The sequence below is a fragment of the Bombus affinis genome, chromosome 10 (assembly GCF_024516045.1).
Source record: "Bombus affinis isolate iyBomAffi1 chromosome 10, iyBomAffi1.2, whole genome shotgun sequence".
NCBI lineage: Eukaryota > Metazoa > Arthropoda > Insecta > Hymenoptera > Apidae > Bombus > Bombus affinis.
Genome location: NC_066353.1, coordinates 11,269,333 through 11,292,248, shown reverse-complemented (window position 1 = coordinate 11,292,248; position 22,916 = coordinate 11,269,333). Strand labels below are relative to the sequence as shown.

At 29.3% G+C, this 22,916-nt stretch overlaps 5 protein-coding genes and 1 long non-coding RNA gene across 6 annotated transcripts; 1 reads left to right on the top strand and 5 right to left on the bottom strand.

The window, feature by feature from the left end:
- Positions 1 to 484: 484 nt before the first annotated feature.
- LOC126921270 (uncharacterized) lies at positions 485 to 2,134 on the bottom strand. Its single transcript, XR_007712271.1, has 2 exons — positions 1,631 to 2,134; positions 485 to 1,384 (listed from the first exon to the last, which is right to left on the bottom strand). It is a non-coding gene; the product is annotated as an uncharacterized LOC126921270 (long non-coding RNA).
- Positions 2,135 to 5,811: 3,677 nt separating this feature from the next.
- On the top strand, positions 5,812 to 12,821 carry LOC126921265 (calmodulin). Its single transcript, XM_050732726.1, has 4 exons — positions 5,812 to 6,047; positions 9,044 to 9,218; positions 9,476 to 9,718; positions 9,878 to 12,821. Exons 1-4 carry the CDS (start codon positions 6,045 to 6,047, stop codon positions 9,904 to 9,906), a joined length of 450 nt encoding a protein of 149 aa, XP_050588683.1. The 5' UTR covers positions 5,812 to 6,044; the 3' UTR covers positions 9,907 to 12,821.
- Positions 11,750 to 15,635, bottom strand: LOC126921261 (gamma-interferon-inducible lysosomal thiol reductase-like). The gene is made up of 4 exons (XM_050732721.1): positions 15,236 to 15,635; positions 14,512 to 14,690; positions 13,710 to 14,030; positions 11,750 to 13,598 (listed from the first exon to the last, which is right to left on the bottom strand). Exons 1-4 carry the CDS (start codon positions 15,348 to 15,350, stop codon positions 13,509 to 13,511), a joined length of 705 nt encoding a protein of 234 aa, XP_050588678.1. The 5' UTR covers positions 15,351 to 15,635; the 3' UTR covers positions 11,750 to 13,508.
- A 378-nt stretch (positions 15,636 to 16,013) lies between these two features.
- Positions 16,014 to 17,826, bottom strand: LOC126921253 (DNA-directed RNA polymerases I and III subunit RPAC1). The gene is made up of 7 exons (XM_050732702.1): positions 17,660 to 17,826; positions 17,509 to 17,568; positions 17,237 to 17,427; positions 16,972 to 17,156; positions 16,713 to 16,901; positions 16,356 to 16,604; positions 16,014 to 16,266 (listed from the first exon to the last, which is right to left on the bottom strand). The coding sequence occupies exons 1-7, from the start codon at positions 17,711 to 17,713 to the stop codon at positions 16,151 to 16,153; spliced, it is 1,044 nt and encodes a 347-aa protein (XP_050588659.1). The 5' UTR covers positions 17,714 to 17,826; the 3' UTR covers positions 16,014 to 16,150.
- Positions 17,827 to 18,275: 449 nt separating this feature from the next.
- On the bottom strand, positions 18,276 to 20,793 carry LOC126921258 (ATP synthase subunit gamma, mitochondrial). Its single transcript, XM_050732713.1, has 3 exons — positions 20,645 to 20,793; positions 18,999 to 19,545; positions 18,276 to 18,902 (listed from the first exon to the last, which is right to left on the bottom strand). Exons 2-3 carry the CDS (start codon positions 19,526 to 19,528, stop codon positions 18,536 to 18,538), a joined length of 897 nt encoding a protein of 298 aa, XP_050588670.1. The 5' UTR covers positions 19,529 to 19,545; positions 20,645 to 20,793; the 3' UTR covers positions 18,276 to 18,535.
- Positions 20,794 to 21,261: 468 nt separating this feature from the next.
- LOC126921263 (protein jagunal) lies at positions 21,262 to 22,900 on the bottom strand. The gene is made up of 4 exons (XM_050732723.1): positions 22,585 to 22,900; positions 22,260 to 22,401; positions 21,982 to 22,197; positions 21,262 to 21,901 (listed from the first exon to the last, which is right to left on the bottom strand). Exons 1-4 carry the CDS (start codon positions 22,674 to 22,676, stop codon positions 21,773 to 21,775), a joined length of 579 nt encoding a protein of 192 aa, XP_050588680.1. The 5' UTR covers positions 22,677 to 22,900; the 3' UTR covers positions 21,262 to 21,772.
- Positions 22,901 to 22,916: the final 16 nt, after the last annotated feature.

The following is a 22,916-nucleotide window of genomic DNA, read 5'->3' as shown; positions in this document are numbered from 1 at the left end:
AGCTACTAGATAATGTTAAATAAATTTATTGAACATCTTACAAGTTACAGTTGAATGTGTGCCCTTATAATTTATTACGGTAGAAATATTTTTACAGTGGATATTGATTGATTAAAATAAATTCTAGAATTTTGCTACAAATATCTATAAAGTAATATTTTTTAAATAAATATCTTTGAAGATTTAATATTATAAAAATTTAATAATTATATATATATTTAATTTAATATATATATCATATTTTTTAATTTCAAAAGAATTTTAATAAAAGAAACAAATAGAGAAAGATATACATGAAGTATTAGAGAAACGAGAATAATTACGATACAATATTATATATATGATATAATACAAAATTCGCGTAACTTCACGATAAAATCACTAAAATTTAATTTACTCAGAAGACTTCACAAAATATTTTCACATTGGTGAATGATGAATTTTTCTAGAAACTTACTGTATACCAACAAATTATCGTACAATATTTCTATATAAACTGAATTTAAACGTTTTTTATTTAGTACAATATTGATATTACAAATATAGTATCATTATTTCCTTAATCACACGTACAAGTATTGCTTGCAATATCATTAATTAAAAACAAAATATAACAAGAACCTTCTAACATTTTTAATAATGCTATCCAGGAAATTTAATAATCGTATAAAGTTTTCAATTTTTTCGAATACAATAAAGAGACAGCATCCTCTACTGTATCAGATACATATTCGAACATAAAGCGATTGAAAATGAACATTATTTTGTAAATTGAACACGAAATAGTCTTCAATATTGTATTTCTTGTGAAATTAACACCAATTAGGCGCTACATCGATGTACGTAAGGTATAAAATTAACATTCTTTGCCGTGACACCCATTAAATTCCCTTCCTTACCGTTAATCGTGAACGCCGCTGTGCGCTTCTCCATCCCCCGTTCCGTCTCTTTTTAACGAGATTACGAGACTCCCTGTCCTATTCTATCGCGTGTCGCATTGCGCGTTTATTCGTGCGCAGGCTCACTGCAACTTAGCCACAGAACTTTTTCGAAAACCTTGCTTAACAGCAGCTAGGCCCTTTGAGGAACTGCGTCATGAATCCATATTTTCTGTGTCCTATCAGGTCGAACATCGATTTTTCCCAGTAACGATGCCCAAAAACAGTGTTCCGTAGATACTGTTAACCCGCGGAACGTCGTACCGCGTCACGTTTAGCGCATCACGCATCTGCAGAGCTTACGGCTATGCGTAATACAATCGACCAACTATTATCATCTTACTCCTTTTTTCTTTTCATGCTGGTCGAACGATACTTAGGGTTACAAGGCTCTACTGCATTGAACTTATAAAGATGTAGTAATACTGAACGTATGAAAGACGCAACTGTAATAATTATATAGGTTAGGAACTTTGACATCTTTTTTAACGTACAAGATACTTAAATATGCTTATAATAAAAGGGAGAAAAAGCATGCTACAAAGGATAGTAGTAAATAACGTAAAATAAGTCAGTGATTCTTTTTTACATAATTATAGTGGAGAAAATTTGTTTGTTTGTTGATAATGCATTAATAGAATAAAATATGCTAAAACTCATTGCAAAAAATATTCAAGTAAACGATATTTTACCTTTCTAAATCTAATCAATGAAAATATTCCTTTTTTATATTTAAATGATTTCTTTTTTACAGTAGTTAGTTTCTTTCTGCAGCTATTTCATTTTCTACATATTGTACTTTTACAAAATATGAGGCAATAGCTGTACAGAAATATCGTGGAACCAATTTTTGCTTTTTTTCTTTTTTGTATTAGAAGTTAATGCTTATTATTGTAAAAATATTGAAATTATGTGGTTAGTTATTGGAAATTTTTGGGAAGAGGATTATGATAAATGAAAAATTCATTTAAACAGATATCTCGTACATATTTTCATGATCAAGATGTATTTATGCTTGTTACTGATACTGGTCTTTATATCGTAGGTTCTTTTGACAAATCCAAGGTGACCTTGGTATATTTTCAAAAAATTGGCGTGGAGGAATCGTCACTTCCGTTAAGTAGCTACATACGTGAACGTTCTTTTTTGCCGCACGCATGCTCATCGCTTATTATTGATATCGCGAACATCGTGCGACGGCGTTACCGCATATCGGTCACGGCCACCAGCGAAACTGTTAATTATCTATTAGATACGAACGAAGTTTACGAATATCGATACTTAAGCGACATCGTAATTTTAAATGAATTAAGAGTTTTAGTATACAGGAAATAAGCGAACAAGTCATTTACACGTCGATAAAGAAAACCCGTGTTATATTTTATCGCACCGTGACTAGATTAGAATTTAATAGAAAGCCGCACTTGCAACCATATTACAACTTCATTATGATAATCAATATTAAATAGTAATTACACTATGCAACAGTTGAACAGATATAGCAAAAATATTGTGTTATTAAGATATTACTTCATTTTCTTCAATAGACTAGGAAAATGATATGGTGTAGAAATGTTTCGAATTATGTATAAACAACATCTGTACTTACCTTTAATTAATTTGTTCTTATCATAATAGTATAAATTATATTATACATTTTGAATACACCATATGTCTCATCTTGTACATTTAAAGAATTAACAACTATATATGTCATCTTATAAAGTTAATAAATGATCACTTTATCCGCACCTAGCTTATAATTTAGAGAACTAGGTTATGTAACTAACTAAAATTTCATACAATTACAGTTATATTTTTAATCTTAAAAGTAGATGCAGCAAGGTAAACGATAAGATAGAGAAGCTTATAATCCATAACTGATATATGATTATATTGTATGACGTAACATGGCATAACAGTATAGTATATAATATGTAGTTAAAATAATATATGAGAGATTCTATTTTATTATATGTTATAATTATGCAAATTATAACTTATCTCGCTTCCGAATTAATTTAAAATCTATAATTATAAATGTTACAGGTTGTTAAATGTAATTGTTTCAAGAATGTCCAACAAAGGTCAGTTTATGTATCATGCTTAGACAAATATTAAAATATGTATAGCATTCAAGTATAATATTATGATTATCTTTTTAATGATTGAACAGTAGATTATCTATAAATGTGCCGGTTTAAGAAGGAATTACACAAATTTTTTAATGAGTGCAGTTTTGTCTTTTAGTACTAATCTTAAGTAGCAATAACTGATTACGATGAATGAATAAATGTCATTTTAATTATTTGGTCTTGGAAAATCTAATTTTTATGTGAAGTACAGTTGACGAATTACTCGCTACATAATGTTGGACATACCGTTGACGTAAGGGAATAAAAAAACAAAATAACTCTGAAACGTTGTAACGTTTGAAATTAACTGGAACCTTTTTGCAAATTGCAAATGCAACAGAAACAATTGGTTTATTGGACATTTCCTTTTTTCCTCTTGCATAGAATCGTGGATTCGTCATTCACATTTTTCTCTCGCGCGTCATGCGATGATCGTATTCAATGTAATCAACCGATACATTCTCGTAAATCGAATATCTATCCTTTTAGTAAGGTGTTCAGTCTCCATTCAGCCTCATCATCTTTTTTTTTTAAGATGTTCGTAATTCTTATGATGACTCTGACTAATACAGAATTCAGTTTAAGATTGACTTACCTATCTCTATTTCAGTGGACCTAAATTATTATACAATGCATCATCAAAATAAGAAACGTAAAATTCTTAATTTTGTAATTTAGTTTATACCAGATTAAATTTTTTAAAATTATTGCACAAATTTATGTTCAATTCGTACTTATATGATAAACTATTTGAAGCAGATTACAATGTCACTAGATATTCCTATGATATTATTAAATAAATAAATAAATTATTCTGATATATGAGAAACGTAAAGAAATGAATTAACAACGTATTGTAAATTGTATCATGCCAATTTAAATTGTGTTTATCCGTTGATATAATACTACGCAACCTAATTAAATTTATACATATCGTTACATACGTACAAAACTGAATGCTAATTTTTTTACGAATCAAATTATTTCTGTCTACAAACTTATCTATTCTTCACTTTATTTCCATATCTTCTGCTCCGACCATTAAGAATGTTAAACCCTCCTAAAATTATACAGGTCAAAATGGAACTAAAGCACTAAGAAGAGCTAAAATTTTTTGCATAATTCAACGATGATAAAAGCTCTTTCGAGAGGCATCGCGAAAACAATTTGTCTCACGTTCTGATCTTCGAATTTTAATTTCAGTACCGTACCCGAAGAAGAATCTACGAATAACTGCAGCAAGGAATAAATTTTGGGAATTAGATATCACAATCGATAGTTGTTTCTTGGCCTGAAAACGGCATTCGCCTAATCGCACTATATTCTTTTATCCAACGAACGTGTACGCGCATTATTTTTATTTAAGAAGATATCGACCGATGCTATGAAAGGACATTGAAACCGCCAGCACTTCTGGGGTTAACGCAAGGGATGGTCCACGTGAAATAGGCCATCCAAATATTTCCTTTCCATGAGAATACGTGAGAATAGCATCGATGAATTTTTTGTAAAAATTTTATTGTAATATGAAATTTCAATGGAAAGTTTTATAAATCGCGCGTAAGGAAAAATAGAACTTCAAGGAATAGAAAAAGATAAGGATTTATATTACTGAAAAATTATTCCAATTCGCTTTATTTATCTAAATTAGTAAAGATATGCAAATATCAATTAACATGTCTACTATAGATAAACGAATGAAAGATACAACTCTCTAGGGCATGAAGAAGTTTGATTCAGTGATAAAGTATTCGAAAACGTTTCCTATAGACTATAAGCATTAATCCATCGTGACCCAATATCATTCGTAGGATGAGACAGCGAAGCAGACTCAAGAACCTGTTTTGCACCTGACGACTGTCATGTAAGATGCGGATTTCCGGTCATTCCAGAAACTAGAATTGAAATCGGAAGCTGACTAAAAATGACGAATGTCATCGGGATTATGATACCAAACGAACGAAATATCGTTGCAGCAATTGTTCTTATCAGTAGAATAAGCTACGATAGCTTAGGGCTTAGGGGACTAACGATATAGAAATCGTAAGAAAGCGAATGAAAAGAGAAAAAGAGAAAGAAAGAGAGAAAGAGAGAAAGAGAGAGAGAGATAGAGAGAAAGAAAAAAGACAGAAGAGAAAAGGTAAAATGGAAGAAGAAAATAAGCATAAAATAAAGACAAAGATAGCAAAGGAGAGGAAGAGAGGAAAGAGAAGGGATATAGTAAAGAAGAAAAAAGGAAAAAGAGAGAGAAAGAGAGAGACGTAGGGCCTAAACGCAGCCGAAAAACGCGCTCATTGACCATTGCATTCGAGCCATCTCTCGCAGGGAAGCCCGGCTTTGACCCGGTAGCCGGCGGCGGCACAGTCCGCGCGGCTGCCTGACGCATTGCAGGTGCGCGTCGGCCAATCACAGGCCTGGTTAGTTCGCCCGGACTTGTCCTGTAAACACGACCGCACCCACCCCGCATGTAAAGCGGATTTGCACGATTGTCTATGACGACCGTTCTCTACGTTGGACGTCGTGTCGTTCCTACTTCTTCCCATTTGTCCAATTAAAAACCAGTCGTTTTTTCAGGGTTTTCGCAGAGGAGAAGCCGCACGGAACTATCTGTCGATCGCGTAGGAAACGACGCAGCGCATCGCCGCGTGAACTCCCCTTAACCCCCGTCTAGACCGTCGACCAATCAGGAGACACCATCACGTAGCCCGTTAGGGGCGGCGTAGTGATACCTGACCGAGACAAGCGGCAGAGAGGCTCGTACACCGAGAGAGAACGGTGGACTCCATTGCTGTTCAGAGTGTGTTTCTTGTCGGCCGTGTCGTATTGCGTGTCTGTCCGCGCTTTCGTGCACACAAGTTTTACTTTCCACGTTGGCCCAGAGAAAGATTGTGAATAGTATCCTTTGTGTTCAGTGCCTAAACCGATATTTCAAGTCGTCGAGCGTACTGAGATATAAAAGAACCGAGCCAAAATGGTAAGTCGAATATGCTTTCTTTCCTGGTGCGTGTGCCTATGCGGACGTCGTTCAGCGGTCCCTCGCCCTCACCCTCCTCCTAGGCTTTCGTTTGCCGCATTGACGCGTCGAGTGCACGTGCAACCTACCGATACGCATTTATTGCAAAACTTCTTTCCTTCCATTTTTATCCGATTCAAAAGATTTCATTTCCAGACCCTATGATATTTTTCCACTTTATCCCACGTATGTTTTTTTTACCTACGCACTATTACAATATTACATTCGTAATGGCCGGTATGCGGAGATGGACCGACTATCGATCCATTTCTACTCCGATGGCTTACATACGTTTTTCTCAGTCTCTTTCGAGATGTCATGAATTGTGAAACTTCCTCCGATAAAAATCGCAAGAAAACATCGAACGATCTAAACAGGAAACAATGATTTTTCAAATCTTCCGGCCGACCGTCAAGATACAGCGTTATGATAAGGCGCTACGGTGCAAACTTTTTCAGAGTCAACGTCGTTCGTATTACGTTGTGTATCAATGTAATGTGTAACGGTACGTTGGAATATCAGATGACGTGAGAAAACTTCCTTAAAATCGTTAATTCACAACTTTTATCTACATAAAATACCTTATCTTTAGATTATCAAATCTAATGAGATAATAATTGCTATCGTATTTCTTTTTGGATACATCAAGGAATTCCAATTGGCGATAAGTTACTAGTGCTAAATTCGAATAAATACATTTCTTCATTTATTCGTCGAAAAAATTCAAGTTTTATGTGAGATATTTCTAAATGTAACAATAGTAGTTGCATATGTTGGATAAAATATTGTCGCTTATAGGCTTGATACACCTCAGTATCGTTTTCGTTTCGAAAGGAACTTGTTTTCATCGTACAGTACAAACTCCAATATTTCATCCAATTTTTATCTTGTATCTAGCAGGTTATTTTTTCGCAACATTTTTTAGGATTAAAGTACTTAATGAAAGAGTACAATAATCTTGTACATTTTCTTTTATCATACGTAATCCGTTTTTTTCGCGATATTCAATGTTTTTCTTATGTAGCATATAGTATTTGACACAGTCAACCGTTACACGGTATACCTCACTATTGATTTTCGCGGTCTCTTGCTATTGCGCCAATTTCCCTGATTCCTTGTACGTTCTTGCACTCATCTTCTTCTAACGATGACTTCAATTAACTTTTCATAAAAATTAATCTTTTTTAATACGAAAATATGAACATTAAATTCTACATTTTATTTTTATACTTAATTACGAGAACTTTATGAGAATTTTATACTCACAGTATAATATAAACACATTTTCTGTATATTTTCTAATTACATAATTTCAATTTTTATGATTTCAAATCAAACAAGATCATACGCTATGTAGTATTCAAATTTTTGGAAATATTTTCCATTTTTAGTTACAGTTTTATGATGTTCGACGATGTTGGTCGATCGTCTTACCGCATAACCTAAAATATAGATACGACCATACTAAAGTGTTTCTTAAGCATATAAATATTTAATTTTTATAAATAAACCTTCAGTTATATTAAAAATTAATTATACTCCAATGTAATATAAACTTTCTTAGTTAGAGTTTTGATGAATATATATATATACATATATACTTTCCTTTTAATAAACAACTGAAATATTAAATATCGAATTATTAGTTTATTTATGACATTTGTTTTTATATAGGTCTAGGTGCTCAATGGATATTTTTGTATAAAGTATATAGAAGAAAGCATAGTATGTAGTACATATATATATATATAAGTATATATTTATATATATACACAACTGACCTATATTGTAAGGTGTTTTATTCTAGAAGTCATAGGCTGATTTAAAACAACTTTTTATATTAACGACTGCACTTCCTTATCATTTATTTAATAGTTCTTCGTCTATAAATACAAAAAGTATTTAATTCGTTATTTTATTTAGGAATCTGATTATAGCAACAGGTAATTATTTCTTAGATATTCTTCGACCGCAATAAGCTTATGATGAATATTTATTGATAGTTAAGCAGCCACGATATATATTTTATTTAGAACTAAGGTTGAAGGAATTGGATTTGCGATGAAATAAAACAAATACTTTAAGTTTAATTGGTTGTTAGATGTATACACTTGAACGTATACAAATGCAAGCATAGCTTCATTTGAGAAATGAATTCTTCATATAGTATAAGTTTATCGTATGGTTTGATTTGTTAGATTGAATCTCGGTTGTGTGTCTTGGTTATATGTTTGATTGAATCTAATTCGAGTAAGAATCGAAGCTTCTTCGAGCGTTCGAGCTTCGCTCTACGATTTTTCAAAGATGCACGTTGATTAGCAGGTGTCAAAAATCTTAATTTTTCAATCAACGGTATCCTAGGTATCTCGACCTCCGCCCCTCTCGCGCTTTTTCTTGGTGAGGGTGGGGCAATACCTGAACGGACGTAAAGTGTTCCTAGTTTTCAGCAAAGTGGCGGGCGGCATTTCCTCCAGATCGAAATATCGGCAATGCATTAAAGAGCGTTATACATTAAGAATGAAAGAAGTGAGAAATTTTACAAAAAATAATGTTTATTGCTGCCAGGAATTTTACTCAAAAATAATCTTTCTTTGAAAATGTAACGTGTTATTTTTGTGAGCGTTTCTACAAAATATAGAATGTTCATCATTTTCTCAGCATACACACTTACTCCATATGACATACTTCAGACAAAAGTATATCTTCAGTACATACTCATAACTAGCAAGTATATAAACTATGGAAAATGTATATATTTATGTATTTTATAAAAGAGAAATATAATTCCAATTATTGCAACTAATAGAAAGGTATTTTATGATATATCAAATTTGTATGATGTCTAATAAAATAAAGATCCCATGTAATTGATTTAACAAAATTTTAACTAGATTCTTTTATCAATATTATGCTAATAATGTGGACATGTAACTGCAACTTTTATTTTTTATTTCAAGGCTGATCAACTCACAGAGGAACAAATTGCAGAATTTAAGGAAGCATTTTCGCTATTTGATAAGGATGGGGATGGTACTATCACAACCAAAGAGTTGGGTACAGTTATGCGATCGCTAGGACAAAATCCTACAGAAGCTGAGCTCCAGGATATGATCAATGAAGTAGATGCAGATGGTATTTTACCCTAATCTTATTTTATAACTGACGTATAACTCATTGCGTTGTTATTATTCATTATGCAATTTTTGTATTTCTTAGATTACATGTGATATCAACATCATTTTCAAATCCGTCAATTTAGATTATCATTTAAGATATTTGCATAATGAAAGAATGTTTTTTTTACACTGTTATCATTATCTCGTTGTTAAAAACATTGGAAAAAATCTGATTTCAGAAAAAATCAAAACTAAAAATACTTGGAATTGTAGGTAATGGCACAATCGATTTTCCGGAGTTCTTAACCATGATGGCTCGCAAAATGAAGGATACTGACAGTGAGGAGGAAATTAGGGAGGCCTTCAGAGTATTTGATAAGGATGGAAATGGTTTCATATCTGCAGCGGAACTCAGACATGTTATGACAAATCTTGGGGAGAAACTCACTGATGAGGAAGTTGATGAAATGATTCGGGAGGCTGACATTGATGGTGATGGCCAAGTTAATTATGAAGGTTGTGCAATTAAATTTATATTTACTGTAATTTGTAAATTAAATTACTTTTATCAATATTTCATAAATTTTGATTAAGTTTTAAAGCATTTGTGTAATTTCTAAGTTTAAATTACATATTTGCAATAGTAACTCTAACTGTGTTATTTTCTTTGTCTAGAATTCGTCACAATGATGACATCAAAGTGAATGCAACCTGTGTAATGGAAAAACTTGCAACTTGGAGTGGTGTTGACGTATTAAAATAAATCAAGAAACAAAGAAAAATATGATGTTAACAAAAACGAATCGACCAGAAAGTGAAAAAAATCTTGTATCTGGACGCAAAGATGTCTTTAAAACGCGAAAAGTCAACGTCCAACACGCGTTAATCATCATTAACGATAAGTAATACAGGGCAATTGTTTAATTAAAGAGTTATACCACTAAAAATCATTATCTCTAAATACACAAAATACTTAACTACACGCAACATAAACATAAAAATACATATTACACACACACATAAACGAATACAAAAAATATGCAGCACACACATAAATACATCTATACATAAAAGATGATTTATTTCCGTATAAAAAATATAATTATATATATATATAAAAATGTTAGATATATATAAAAAAACAGACGCGCATGTTTGTTGATGATAAAAGTAAATAGTGTTTCCCTACTTTCCTCTCTTTTTGGCCTTTTCCTGTTTCTTCTCTGCACGTATCTTTGAAGACTTTCACATGCAAGTTTTCCTTGTAAATTCTACTTTTCAATGTATTGAAAAAAGATTATTAATCAGTAGACAGAAGAGAGGAAAAGTATTAAAAGAAGGGAAAAATCTACAGGCTATTATAGCGCATTGTGTAGGTTCGTTTATTGATCGAGATAAATTGGAAATTTATTCTATTTGTTTCTCGATCAAGAAGAACGTGCTTATGTCATCGATACAGCATTTGTTGTAGCGAAAAGTTTTATCAATAACGTACATGTTAAGCGTTTGTTTTACTTTGCCAAAGAAAATTCGGATTGGACATCGTTTTCCAGAGTTCGAAATATGTCTTCGATCTTTGGTTTATCGATGATTCCGTACATACTGAATTCGTTACTACGCCATAATGGATAATTTAATTCTTTTAATAGCTGAGAAATAGTATCAAAGAAAAAGTATTAGGAGGATTAAAAAAAATACGAAGTATCCTCAAGAAGTTCAGAGATGCGCGTAATGCTATCTTGGACCACGTTTATGAGATCTATGGAATCGGGTTATATCAAAGTATTGATATTTCTGGTGAAACGTCTCTACGCTTTTTCAGCTTTGTTAAGCCTTTAAAAAAACCTATGTAATACATGACACGTATTATACACACGTATGTACACATATATACACAGACACACAAACGCGTACACAACAAAACATGTAAGACATATTTCACCAAGTGCGTTCTGTATCCAATTTTCATTATAATCTCCCGTTTGTATCTTATCTCCACTGAGAAAGCCTTAAAACGCGTGCGCGTTACACAACGTCGACACCACTTTTGTTGAAATATAAATGAAAGCACAGAGGAATAGGGATGAGGGATTAAAAAAAGAAGTCAAGTCACAACAGTGATTGGTGCATTATATTTTCCTTCGCCCAGGGGTGCGTGGTAATCTCACAAGCAGGAGAAACTGGTGTGATTTTGTGAGATTCGTATGATAATGTTAAGTACTAAGAGTAAAGAACGATCACCGAAAAGTGGAAACACATGCGTGTCGGTGATTCAGTCATTAATATATATGTAATATATATTATATATACATATATACATATATGTCTATATATGCACACATATATACGCATATATGTGTATATGTATATATATATAAAAACTAATTTACGAAGAAAAAAGGAAGAAAAGAAGAAAGAATTCCTCCACAGTTCTCTATTATTTAATATTGAAGTGAACAAAATGAGAAGTACTTGTATTTCTGGTGACCTAGATCGCATTGATCATAAAAAGACAAAATAAATGTACCCTCATTTTTCGGTCACAACTACTCAATTCGTTTCCTTCATTAACCAATGGACCTCTCGTTTCAGCCATTTTTATCTTCATCGTCATTTTCAATGGCATCTAGTAATAGTTTGCCGACAAAATGTATGTGTATAATTCACTGTCAAGATTCGCGTTAACATATCTACGAAGTTTCATCGGTTCGGAAGCCTTTTATAGAGATATTAAGGCATACGAATCGCAAAAGGAGAGCTCTTAAAACTATTTTACTTCACTTGCGATCGTTCTGATAGTTGTTATCGTTATTGTGAACATAAAGTTAAAATTTAGTGATTTACGGCGAAAATGTTCTCACTTTGTAAAGGTGCAAAAAAAGGAAAGAGGAATCGCGACAAAATCCTTTTGTAAATGGTGATATAGAAGTTACTCAAAGAACATCCCTATTTAAATGCTTAAACAAGTTATTGCTCGTTTCATCGATCATTGACGGTTAGTGTTTAAGTCTAAGTTAAAAGAATATATTCCAATATTTAATATTAATTTTATATTCGTGTCGCAAGTTATACATAGTCTATAATTTTATGAAAGTTCTTTACAGCGGGCGCTAAGAACCGATATTAAGTTTTAAAAATGAAAAGAAAAAGCAAGTCAGTATTGTATCTCAAGAATAACTAAAGCTTGAGATCTATTACAGAATCATATTCTCGTTTTCTTCAAGGATCGTTTCCCGAAACATTTATTCCTCGCAAATAAAATAGTGGAGATTCTACTTCAGTCACTCTTGTTCTCAATCTTTTGTCCGAAACTATATAAAATATTAAAATGCGATATTTATGAAACTCCGTCGTAACGTGAATAAGAAGTTATTTATTTTTGATGTTTATCTTTGAAAAATAATTCCAATAAATGTATTTATTCATTCGGCTAAAGAAAAAATATTCGCTATACGTTTTTTTCTCCTGTATTTGAGATTGTACATTCATAATTTCTATTTTATGTGAGATATTTTCCGCCATATCAAAGGCATATTTCACTTATCGTGCATGACGAAGCGACACAGTTTGTATAAAGTGTTGATATTAAGTTAATAAATTGTTCCCATACATTAAAGTACTGATTAACTCTTGTTTCTTTTAATATGAGAATAGCAAGTTTTTTAGTTTACCAAAACAGATTTTTTTTAAGTATATCACCACTGTATTATATGTAACTCTTAATTTATTCAATTTATTTATAAATCCAAACGTAAAATGCATCATAACCGAGCAATCAAGTACTAATATTAACATTTTATATAATGACAAAGAATTTTAAGTTAAAGTAATATTACATCATGAACAAATTTGAAATATATTTATATATATATACACACACAAATATATATATATATATATCACTAATAGAAATAATACAACAAATATTTTAGTTTACTATCAGTCACAAAATAAGTGTAATTTAGGGGCTAATGACCTAGATTTTTTTATTTGGAATTTTCAAACAATAATGCTACTATATGTTACATACTAGATAGTAACAATACGGAAATTTCAATATCTTAAAATAAATAAAGTTAAAAAAATTTTTTAAATAGTTCTACGAAGTATTATATATGTACTTATACATAATATATGCCCTTCTTTGACTCACTTAATTGAATTTTTACATTTTTAATTTCATTTCTTATTCTTATTTTTTGTTTAGATTTTAACATTCATTAGATACATAAATATTTATGTAAAAAATATTGTATTTCATGCAAATCTGTCAGGGAAGTATGTTTTATAAATACTTGATGTATCTTTACAATATACAACCTTCTGGCATAATTTTAAATTGTAGGCACACTTCATGTAGTAAATTTTTTAATATCCTTGCCTGATTCTCAGAATTCTGTAAATCCATATTTATTATGATATACATAGGAACAAACATTTTTAATAATTTACATTGATCTGAATATATTATTTTGTGTTTTAAAATTTCTTGACTTAAAAAACTTACCTCATTTAATACAACAGTTGGTATGAAGGAAATTTGTGGTGTTAAAGCATTTGTTAATTCCCCATATTTAGCCAAAAGTTCTTTGCCCTTATCTCCAATAAAGCACTTAAAGATAGGATTATAATCTATGTTCATTTTTTTTGCACAAATTTCCATGATATTTACTGGCACTATGTTGTTTTTAATCATACAAGATAGATACTCTAACTGAATGGAAGTATTCTTCAGGATATCTATGGAACATGCATGAATGATATTTGCTCCACATTCAATGGGTCCATGTTGGCACATAAATTCATACCCATTTTCTGTTTTCACAGTCTGTAAGAATTTTGTAAACTCAAATAAGCTTAGACTTTAAAAGTTCATACTTATTTTCATTTATTTCTAGATTAATCAAATATTTCCAACCAAAAAATAGTTAAATATTAAGTATTAAGATAAGCAAGATATTTTCTAGTAATTTAATGTTAATTGTTACTAAAGTCAAAAATAAGATAATACTTTAGTTTACCAATAATTAGTCATTGTTTTAATTTTATATTGTTTCATGTTATTCTTTATGAAAATATATCTCATTATACATACGTTACATGTAAGAAGTAACGTTAATACATATTTAAAAAAGAGATTATACAGTATTATAGGATACAAATATTTTACTGTGTATACTATCTACTGTATTACTATATGTAGAATAATAAACACATACATGAAAATCAAAATTAATATGTTACATTTTGTATGTATTGAGGAAACATACTGTTCTTAAATCATTTTTTCTCTTTATAAAATATCCTACCGTAGCTTTCCCATATGGTATAAATTCCAACTGTACGTTATTTGGAATTTTGTAGTACATTGGTAATAATTGTTTTATGAAAAAGCTGCGTGAATCTGGACATAGTGCTTCGTAATACACAGTTATGTGAACCTTTTGATTACTCTCGTCATTTATTAGCTGGTTGTCCTGAAGCTGCGCTATAGAAAACTTAGCAGATACCCAAGAAAATCGAGAAAATTACATAATAATAAATTAAAATTTTTATATAAGCCATTGACACGAAAATAAAAATTTTATCTAATATATGTGTTGATATAACAGATAATTTTTACATTTACATTTTACATACAGAAAACAAAAATACAAATTTTGATAAAATTTCTGATTTTGGACTTACTACAAATTTTTGCACATTTATATTTTTTACTTATTTAATATAAATATGTGATATGTAATATAATAATGACTAGAAGATAGGGATTGTCATCAAAACAAACCAAAGAAGCAGAATCCATAAGAAAAGCAATAAAGATATTATCTATCTATCTATTTAATGTAAATAAAATGCATTTTTATACAATATTCTTATAATTGGAAAAGTTATTAAATCATTTAATTTTAAATAAAAGTATTAAAGAAATAACGAATAATTTTAATATACAAATCAGAAATAAATATAATCTTGAAAAATTAAATTATTCCATTTTGCATGACATTTGTTCATAGACATATGGATTTTTACCTTCTATGCCATATTTCTCTTGAGTTAGATTCAACCATACTTTCGAGGATTGCCAAAGAAGTAAAACAGATATAGCAATCAATAATATCTTCCATCGAAAAATTCCTAGTCCCATTATCCGTAATTCTAAAGGTAGAAATTAGAACGATGGTGCAGAATAAATCTTGCTCGTGATATAACAATTTTAAACCAGACAAGAAATCTGTGGTGTCACATCGCAATAAACATGGAAGTGAATTAACAATATTCCGTACCGCCTACATTCCAACCGAGTTTCATTTTATCATAATATAAAACGATACACTTAATATAGATAAGATAAAATTCGATCAATATATAGCTTACTGATCACATTCTTAAGATTATTTTCAATATTTTTTATAAGTCCACTAAATAATGGATATATATATACATATCTATACATGATTCTTTACTTTTACATTTATTATTAGTAAATTAATCCCCATAAATAGAAAATTAAATTTTGATTATTTATAACTTTTGAAATAATATGTTCTATTCACAAATTATATATATATGTATTATTAACAACGTTAAATTAGAGTCAACAAATAACCTCAAATATCAATGAATCATTGAAGAGAATTATCATATCTGGATAATCTGAATTCAACATATGATGTTTTTAAAATCAAAACTATCACAAATATATGTTTATATATATACAATTTTCATAATCATAAAAATTGAAGAAAATCAATAATTGGAACTAATTTATATAATAGTGTCAAGATATTTGTAGATCTTATACATAGTATTTACAATATCTTTTTCATATATTTATTAAATATATTGTACATTACATTTTTTATAAAATTGAATTTTAATGAATTAACTAAATTCAAAAAGTTAAAATATTTTTTATTGTCATTACTAAAATCTTAATACTTCTAGCTATTTTTCAATGTTTTCCAGTTCTTCCAAAAACATTTTACACTTTCCCTTAAGTATCTTAGTTGCTTCTACAAATAATACAGATGGTGGTAATGTTCCCACTGATTCAATGGTAACTATAGAAAGAAAAATATACATAATTAATATATCAACATGTGCATAATCTTTAAATGACAAATTTTTTAAAATAAGTATTTAAACTTACAAATAATATGATTTCGTACTCTACTTAACCGTACATATCCTTTGAGGTCTTCATGTTGAAACACATTTCTAGAACAGCTATCATAGCGAGGATTTTTAACCTTTGCTTCACGTGATTCTGGATCACCTGGTTTAGTTTCAATTACTTCTATAACACCAATACTAAAACAGCTTTTTAAACGATCTGCCATTTCTCCTCTGACAGATTTTACTAATTGTATATCTGGTAATAATCTATATGATGCAGTAGCTAAATAAAAAATAATCTCGAAAGTATTACAAGTAAAACTTATTGAAACAAATTCAGTTACATTAATATTATAAAATTTAATGACTTCAATATTAATATTCAACCTACCTACAGGAGAAAATTTAGCATGGTCTTTCCCAATTCCTTTCACTGCATGCATAAAAACATGAATTTCTTGACCAGGGCGCATTTTACATATTAAAATATCATCTTCTAGAACACCTAATTGCTCTGCTCCTCGAGGATAAATTTCTGCTTGACGACCAATGGGAACCCATTTAATATCTTTACTATACACTAAAAACACAATTATTTTTCTTCTTACATTTGTATAACTTTCTTTTAACTATATTAAATATTTATGTACCATTGCTATTTCTATACATATCATTTGTTCTTCGAGAATCTTTAGGTGCTTGGGGATTCCAAGTACATGATACTTTAAGTTCATATCTTAGAGTATCTTGATCACTAACTTCATCTTCATCTTTAATAGTGGATGAAGGATACTCAAATAATCTTGGATCAGCTTGAAGTGGTATTAAACCCAATCTTTAATATCAACATACATATATATAAATTTATTGTTTTTGAATGAAAAAATAATATACACTTTAAATATAAATAAGTACCTGTGAGCTAGAACTTCATCTTGAATTAAACTTGTGTTATTTACAATATAAACCTTTTCTATAGCCATAGTTGGTACTTCACTTAAAAGGACTCTACGAAATGCATTAGCAAACCCAACAGGATAACCTATTAAATCAAACTCTAACTCTCGTTCATCTTCAGACTCTCTTATCACTTGTATTTTGAATTCCTAAAAATATAAATTAGTATAGTAAGTAAAAATTTTATAAGTATTAAAATTAATATATTTTTTGTTCAGGATAAAAAATACTTTTTTAAAATTATGCAAGTTCCAATCTTGTTGTGGTTGATAATTAGTATATTCAGAAGCCTAAAAGATAAAATTATTATTAATAATTGCTAGTTTGAATTATCACAAATATATATATATATATGTACATATGTGTATTGTAGAGCCTTACATTCGGTATACCATGTTCTTCAAGAATAACACGAGATTTTCGACTTCCTTCCATTATTTAATATTTGTTATGATATTGAGGTTACATCTACCGATAACAGGAAAATACACGAGGTATAACTCTGGTGTTCCTCAAATTAACCAAAAATATAAAACTGGTGTTCCTTAATACATTATATTTCGCTTAAATTTGGGAAATATTTTTAGTATAAGATAATTTATGAATTAATGAAACGAATCTTACAACTACTTTAGAAATATTAATATAAATATTTTACTTGGTTATCAGTACAAAAATTGATGGTATAATGGATTTTCAAAAAAATTTTTCTTTATTTTTTTTATTTTAATCGTAAGTACTTTATATTTAAATTAAAAGTTTATAGACATTATAGGTAATTCTTTTTTGATCACAGCCTACAAAATGCAACAAAAATTTCATATACTTAAATTATTAAAGTATATTTTTTATAGAATATACAAAGAAATGATTTAACAATAAATAATAATAATGATAATAAATTATAATTGCATACTATTATATACATAAATAACTAATAATTCTAATATATATTATTAGCATAGATATAATTTTATTGCGTTAATAAATACAAAGATTAATAAAATCATCTAATTTATTTGGCAGTTTTAATTGTAACAAATGAAGTATTTCAGCGAACAGTTTTTAACAGTTTATTTTCATGTTGGGTTATAAACATTGTATTTTTTAATGATCATTTTTAGCAATTTCAAGAGGTCCTGAATTGAAATTTGCTTTTCAGAAAACGGCACATTCAAATGTCAATTGACAATACGTTTGTGATCTACTTCCCAACACTATGATGTTTTCCCTTTTTAATGCGCATTATATATTTCTTTAATCCAAAGCAGCAGCACCAGAAATGATTTCAATTAATTCTCTAGTAATTACAGCTTGCCGAGTACGATTGAATGTCAGAGTTAATTTATCTATCATCTCCCCTGCATTTTTGCTAGCATTATCCATAGCAGTCATACGACTTGACTGTTCACTACAGGCGCCTTCTTTCATAGAGTAAAATAATAGAGAAGCTAGAGAAAACTCCAAATAGCTCTGAATTACATTTTCATCCAGAGAGTCATATACTGACAATTTTGGTGCATTAACTACTGCATTTTTGTCAAAAAGGGGTAACTGATCAACAGCATATGATACCACAGACTTGAATCGATTGTACACAATGCGGCCAGAACCAAAACTGTACCTGTAGACATCAATATATTGATTCACATATGTTAACATAAAACAAAAGTATATAGAATTTTATACATTTGAAAATAATATATAATTATTAGCATACCCGCTATTCATAATTTCAATTGCTACTTTGGCAGCATCATTAAATGTGGGCGGTTTACGACCAACTTCAGATGCAACAAACAATATATTGTTAGCAAACAAACGTGATAAAATCGCTCGAGATTTTTCACCAACACATATAATCTTCGTATTTTCACATTCTTTGGGATCAGCTAAAAGGACATCCCTAATGTTACGAGAAACTCCAGTGTGTACAGCACCACACAATCCTCGATCACTTGTTATTGCTACTACAAGCTTTTTCTCATCATCTGGTGGTGCTTGAATTTCAGCTTGTTCATAAAATGCTTTTGTACCAACCCCAAGAGGTCTAGCTTGTTTTAAGTCTCTTTCTGCTCTATTATATTTAGCAGCTGATACCATCTTCATTGATTGAGTAATTTTTTGAATATTCTTTACAGATTTCAATCTTATAGAAATTGCTTTAAGAGTTGCCATACCACGTTTTTGTTGCTGCTGCTGTTGTTGAGCAGCAAGCCGCACAATTGTTGTTATATGATTAGAAAACATTTTGAAGTCGAATGTCCCTGTGAAGTTACATAAAACATATACATATATATATATATACACATATATACATTTTTATTGTAATCTCATAATATGTACATCAAAGTATTTATTAACTTAGGGTTTATAAACAAATTTTACAATATCAAATAGCCAAAATAATTAAACTTAATATTTGTTTTTCTCCAAATGAAAGAATTATTTATTAGAATTAGGAAAGTTACTTTCTTACATTACCTTTATATAATATATCTTAATGTAGATCTTGAATATTATTCTCAGATTACTTAATATTTTATTGGTAAAATATAACAGAAGTAAAATAAATTATAATACTTAAAACAAATGTTGCAATTTTTAATGTAGGCTACTAATCATACATATACAAAATTTCTTAATATATTAGTAAAATTAATATTAATTTATAATTCCAACTTAGACTAATTAAATATAATCAAAACTAGCAATATACTATATAGAAATTGAAAAACATAAAGTTTTAAAGGAATACAAAGAACATTACTGGAAAACTCTTGTGTGAAAATACATTAAACTTACCAACACCGTTATTTAGGTTTTGGAAAATAAAACAATAAATTACATAAGACATACATTAATAAGATCATAAACTTAATAAACAAGATAGTAAAATACATTTGTAGTTTATATTTTTAATAAATATTAATATTGCAATGTTAACATTATATCTATTACCAATATTAATTCATTTATTGTAATTTGTCATACTGAAAGGTAATAATTACTATATTGTTCCATAGAAAACATTCATCTGTCTGACTGATTTAATGATAGACATCATAATGAAAATGAAATTTAACATAGATAAAAGTTAAAAAAAAAAGGGAGAATGTAGAAAGTAAATAATATATGACACAATATAATGATATCACAGTAATAGCAATAATATATCAATAAATGTGAATTATTTTATAATTAACTACAATATTATCTGATTTATATAATCACAATGGATATCATTTGTGTTCAGAATTCATTTATTTCAATGCATATATTTGTTGCTTTTTATTTATTTTTTTATAAATCAATTTATTAAAATAACTACTTTAATTTTTATCTATTATAATAATTGAAACTCACCGCACGACTTAGAACAATGCGATAAGAAATGAAAAAACTGTGTCAAACGGAATGGAAATTATCATACAGCATGAAGTCCCTCACGAATCACGAACAAGTGTAATATCCATATATGCGTGTAACTTCTATTACAGACGATCAATAGGCCCCCTGTGTGTACGATGTCTTACGATCTAGGGTATTTATGGATTCAGTGGTTATTTCAGGATTTCATTTACATAGGTTAGCACCAATGGTATTCTAACTTCTCTGCTCATTAGACTGCCAAAATTTAAAGTGACTGATAGGATGTAAAGTCGACTATTTACAAATTTAACTAACTTAATCGACTAATTGTACGAGATATAGATATATGATATGTGAAAATTCCCTTTTTTCGGGACCCTCTTCCTAGATCTAGGTATCTTCCTTTCCAGGGTCCAGTAATCAATTATACATCGATAATTCTCGCCATTATTCCTAACAACGTAATGTACACGTATAAATATAAATGCATTATGCATGGATTTAGTTAACATTAACATAATGTATATGTCTAATTATGTTAATATTAGTTTTTATGTAATTTTTGTATTGGGTAGTTCAGGTATTTGTTGTAACAAATGATACAAAAAAGGTTAATAATTTATTTGAAATTTTATTTTACTCTTATTACATAATGAATTGTGTATTTAATATAGAAATTGCGACTTTTATCTCTTTTTTAATATCAATTCATTATTAAAATTGCTTATAAGAAAACAAAATGAAATGTTTCAAAATATGTGATTTAAGATACATAAAATACACATGATATAATGTATATGAACACATGTATATATACATATTTACATATTAGCAATATTTTCACAGTTTTAATTTTTATTAACAGTATATGAGTTTGTCCTAAAAGTTTCTTTTGTTCTATAAGGAAATAATTGATGCACAACATTCTTTGTTTTATATTATTTTATTGAATTATGTATGATCCATTTTATAATAATAGAACAAAATAATATAAAACAAAAAATGTTGTGCATTTATTATTTTCTTATAAAATAAAAGAAACTTTTGGGACAGCCTAATATATTATTCGATTACCAATAGTGTTCACAGATATGCCAGATTTCAATGAATTTTATTATTAAATTAGTCAGCTTTTTTACTTCCCCGTGTTTTCCAAGCTACTATAAGATTCCAGGAGAAGAACAAAGAAAAAGAATGAACTTGAGATGCTAAGAGAATAAATGCATACCATAATAATCCATATGGTAGATCCTAGAAATTAATTTTTATAGATTTAACAAATATTTTATATGAAAATTTTCAATAATAGATAATATATAATTTATTAATACCTGCCAAAAGTGAATTTCATTTGTTTTACCAACAGTTAAATATTTCCAAACATCCTTGAAATAATATACAACTCCATAAAGTAATGGACCATATCCTAATAGGATGATACCTATCATGTACTGTTTTAATGTTTTAATTCTGTTTCTTTTAATAGCAGACAATGCAAGAAAACTTAACATCAAACTTGTGCACCAAATATATTCCCACCATAAAGGCTATAAGAAAAGAGAGATATTATAATTCAATAGTTTAATGTTTTATATTAAAGATCATATACCTGAGGTACTTGTAATTCTTCAATCTCCAAAATAAATATATCCAAATGGTCTAAAATATCGGCTGATAGCTTGGCAAGCATAACGAAGAAAAGAAGATAATGAAAAAATATGCAATATTTCAGTCTTGATTTATTTGTTGCGCTAAAAGGAATGCACGTTTAATTCTAATAATAAATAAATAACAGTCGAGGAATGATTTATTTTTAATTATTATTTTATTCAATTTTCGAAGTCATATTATATGTGTAGAATATCAAAAAATTCTTAATGAAAGAAAGAAAAAAGTAGCTGATATACATATCGTTTCTGTTATATCTTAATTACCTGATTTGATAATGACCAGCAATCTTTTGTCTATGATTAAAATCACTTCCATCTGTACCCAGAGCCTGGGACAGTGTTACTTTTGAAGCCATATTTCGAAATTATGGTGACTAAGATATAAGAAATCAGCTTCTGTTTTAACAACAGAAATTTACGTATAAACAATTTTCGAGCTGCAATTCAAGATAAACCATTCGGCACTTCATTACCAACTATTTTACTATTTTTAAACTTTTTCGAAGCTCTGTTAGTGGCCTCATGGGTCACGGATCTCTGCAAATGTGTCGCTTTTATTAAGTCACGTTTACATTTTATGAAATTGAACATCATTT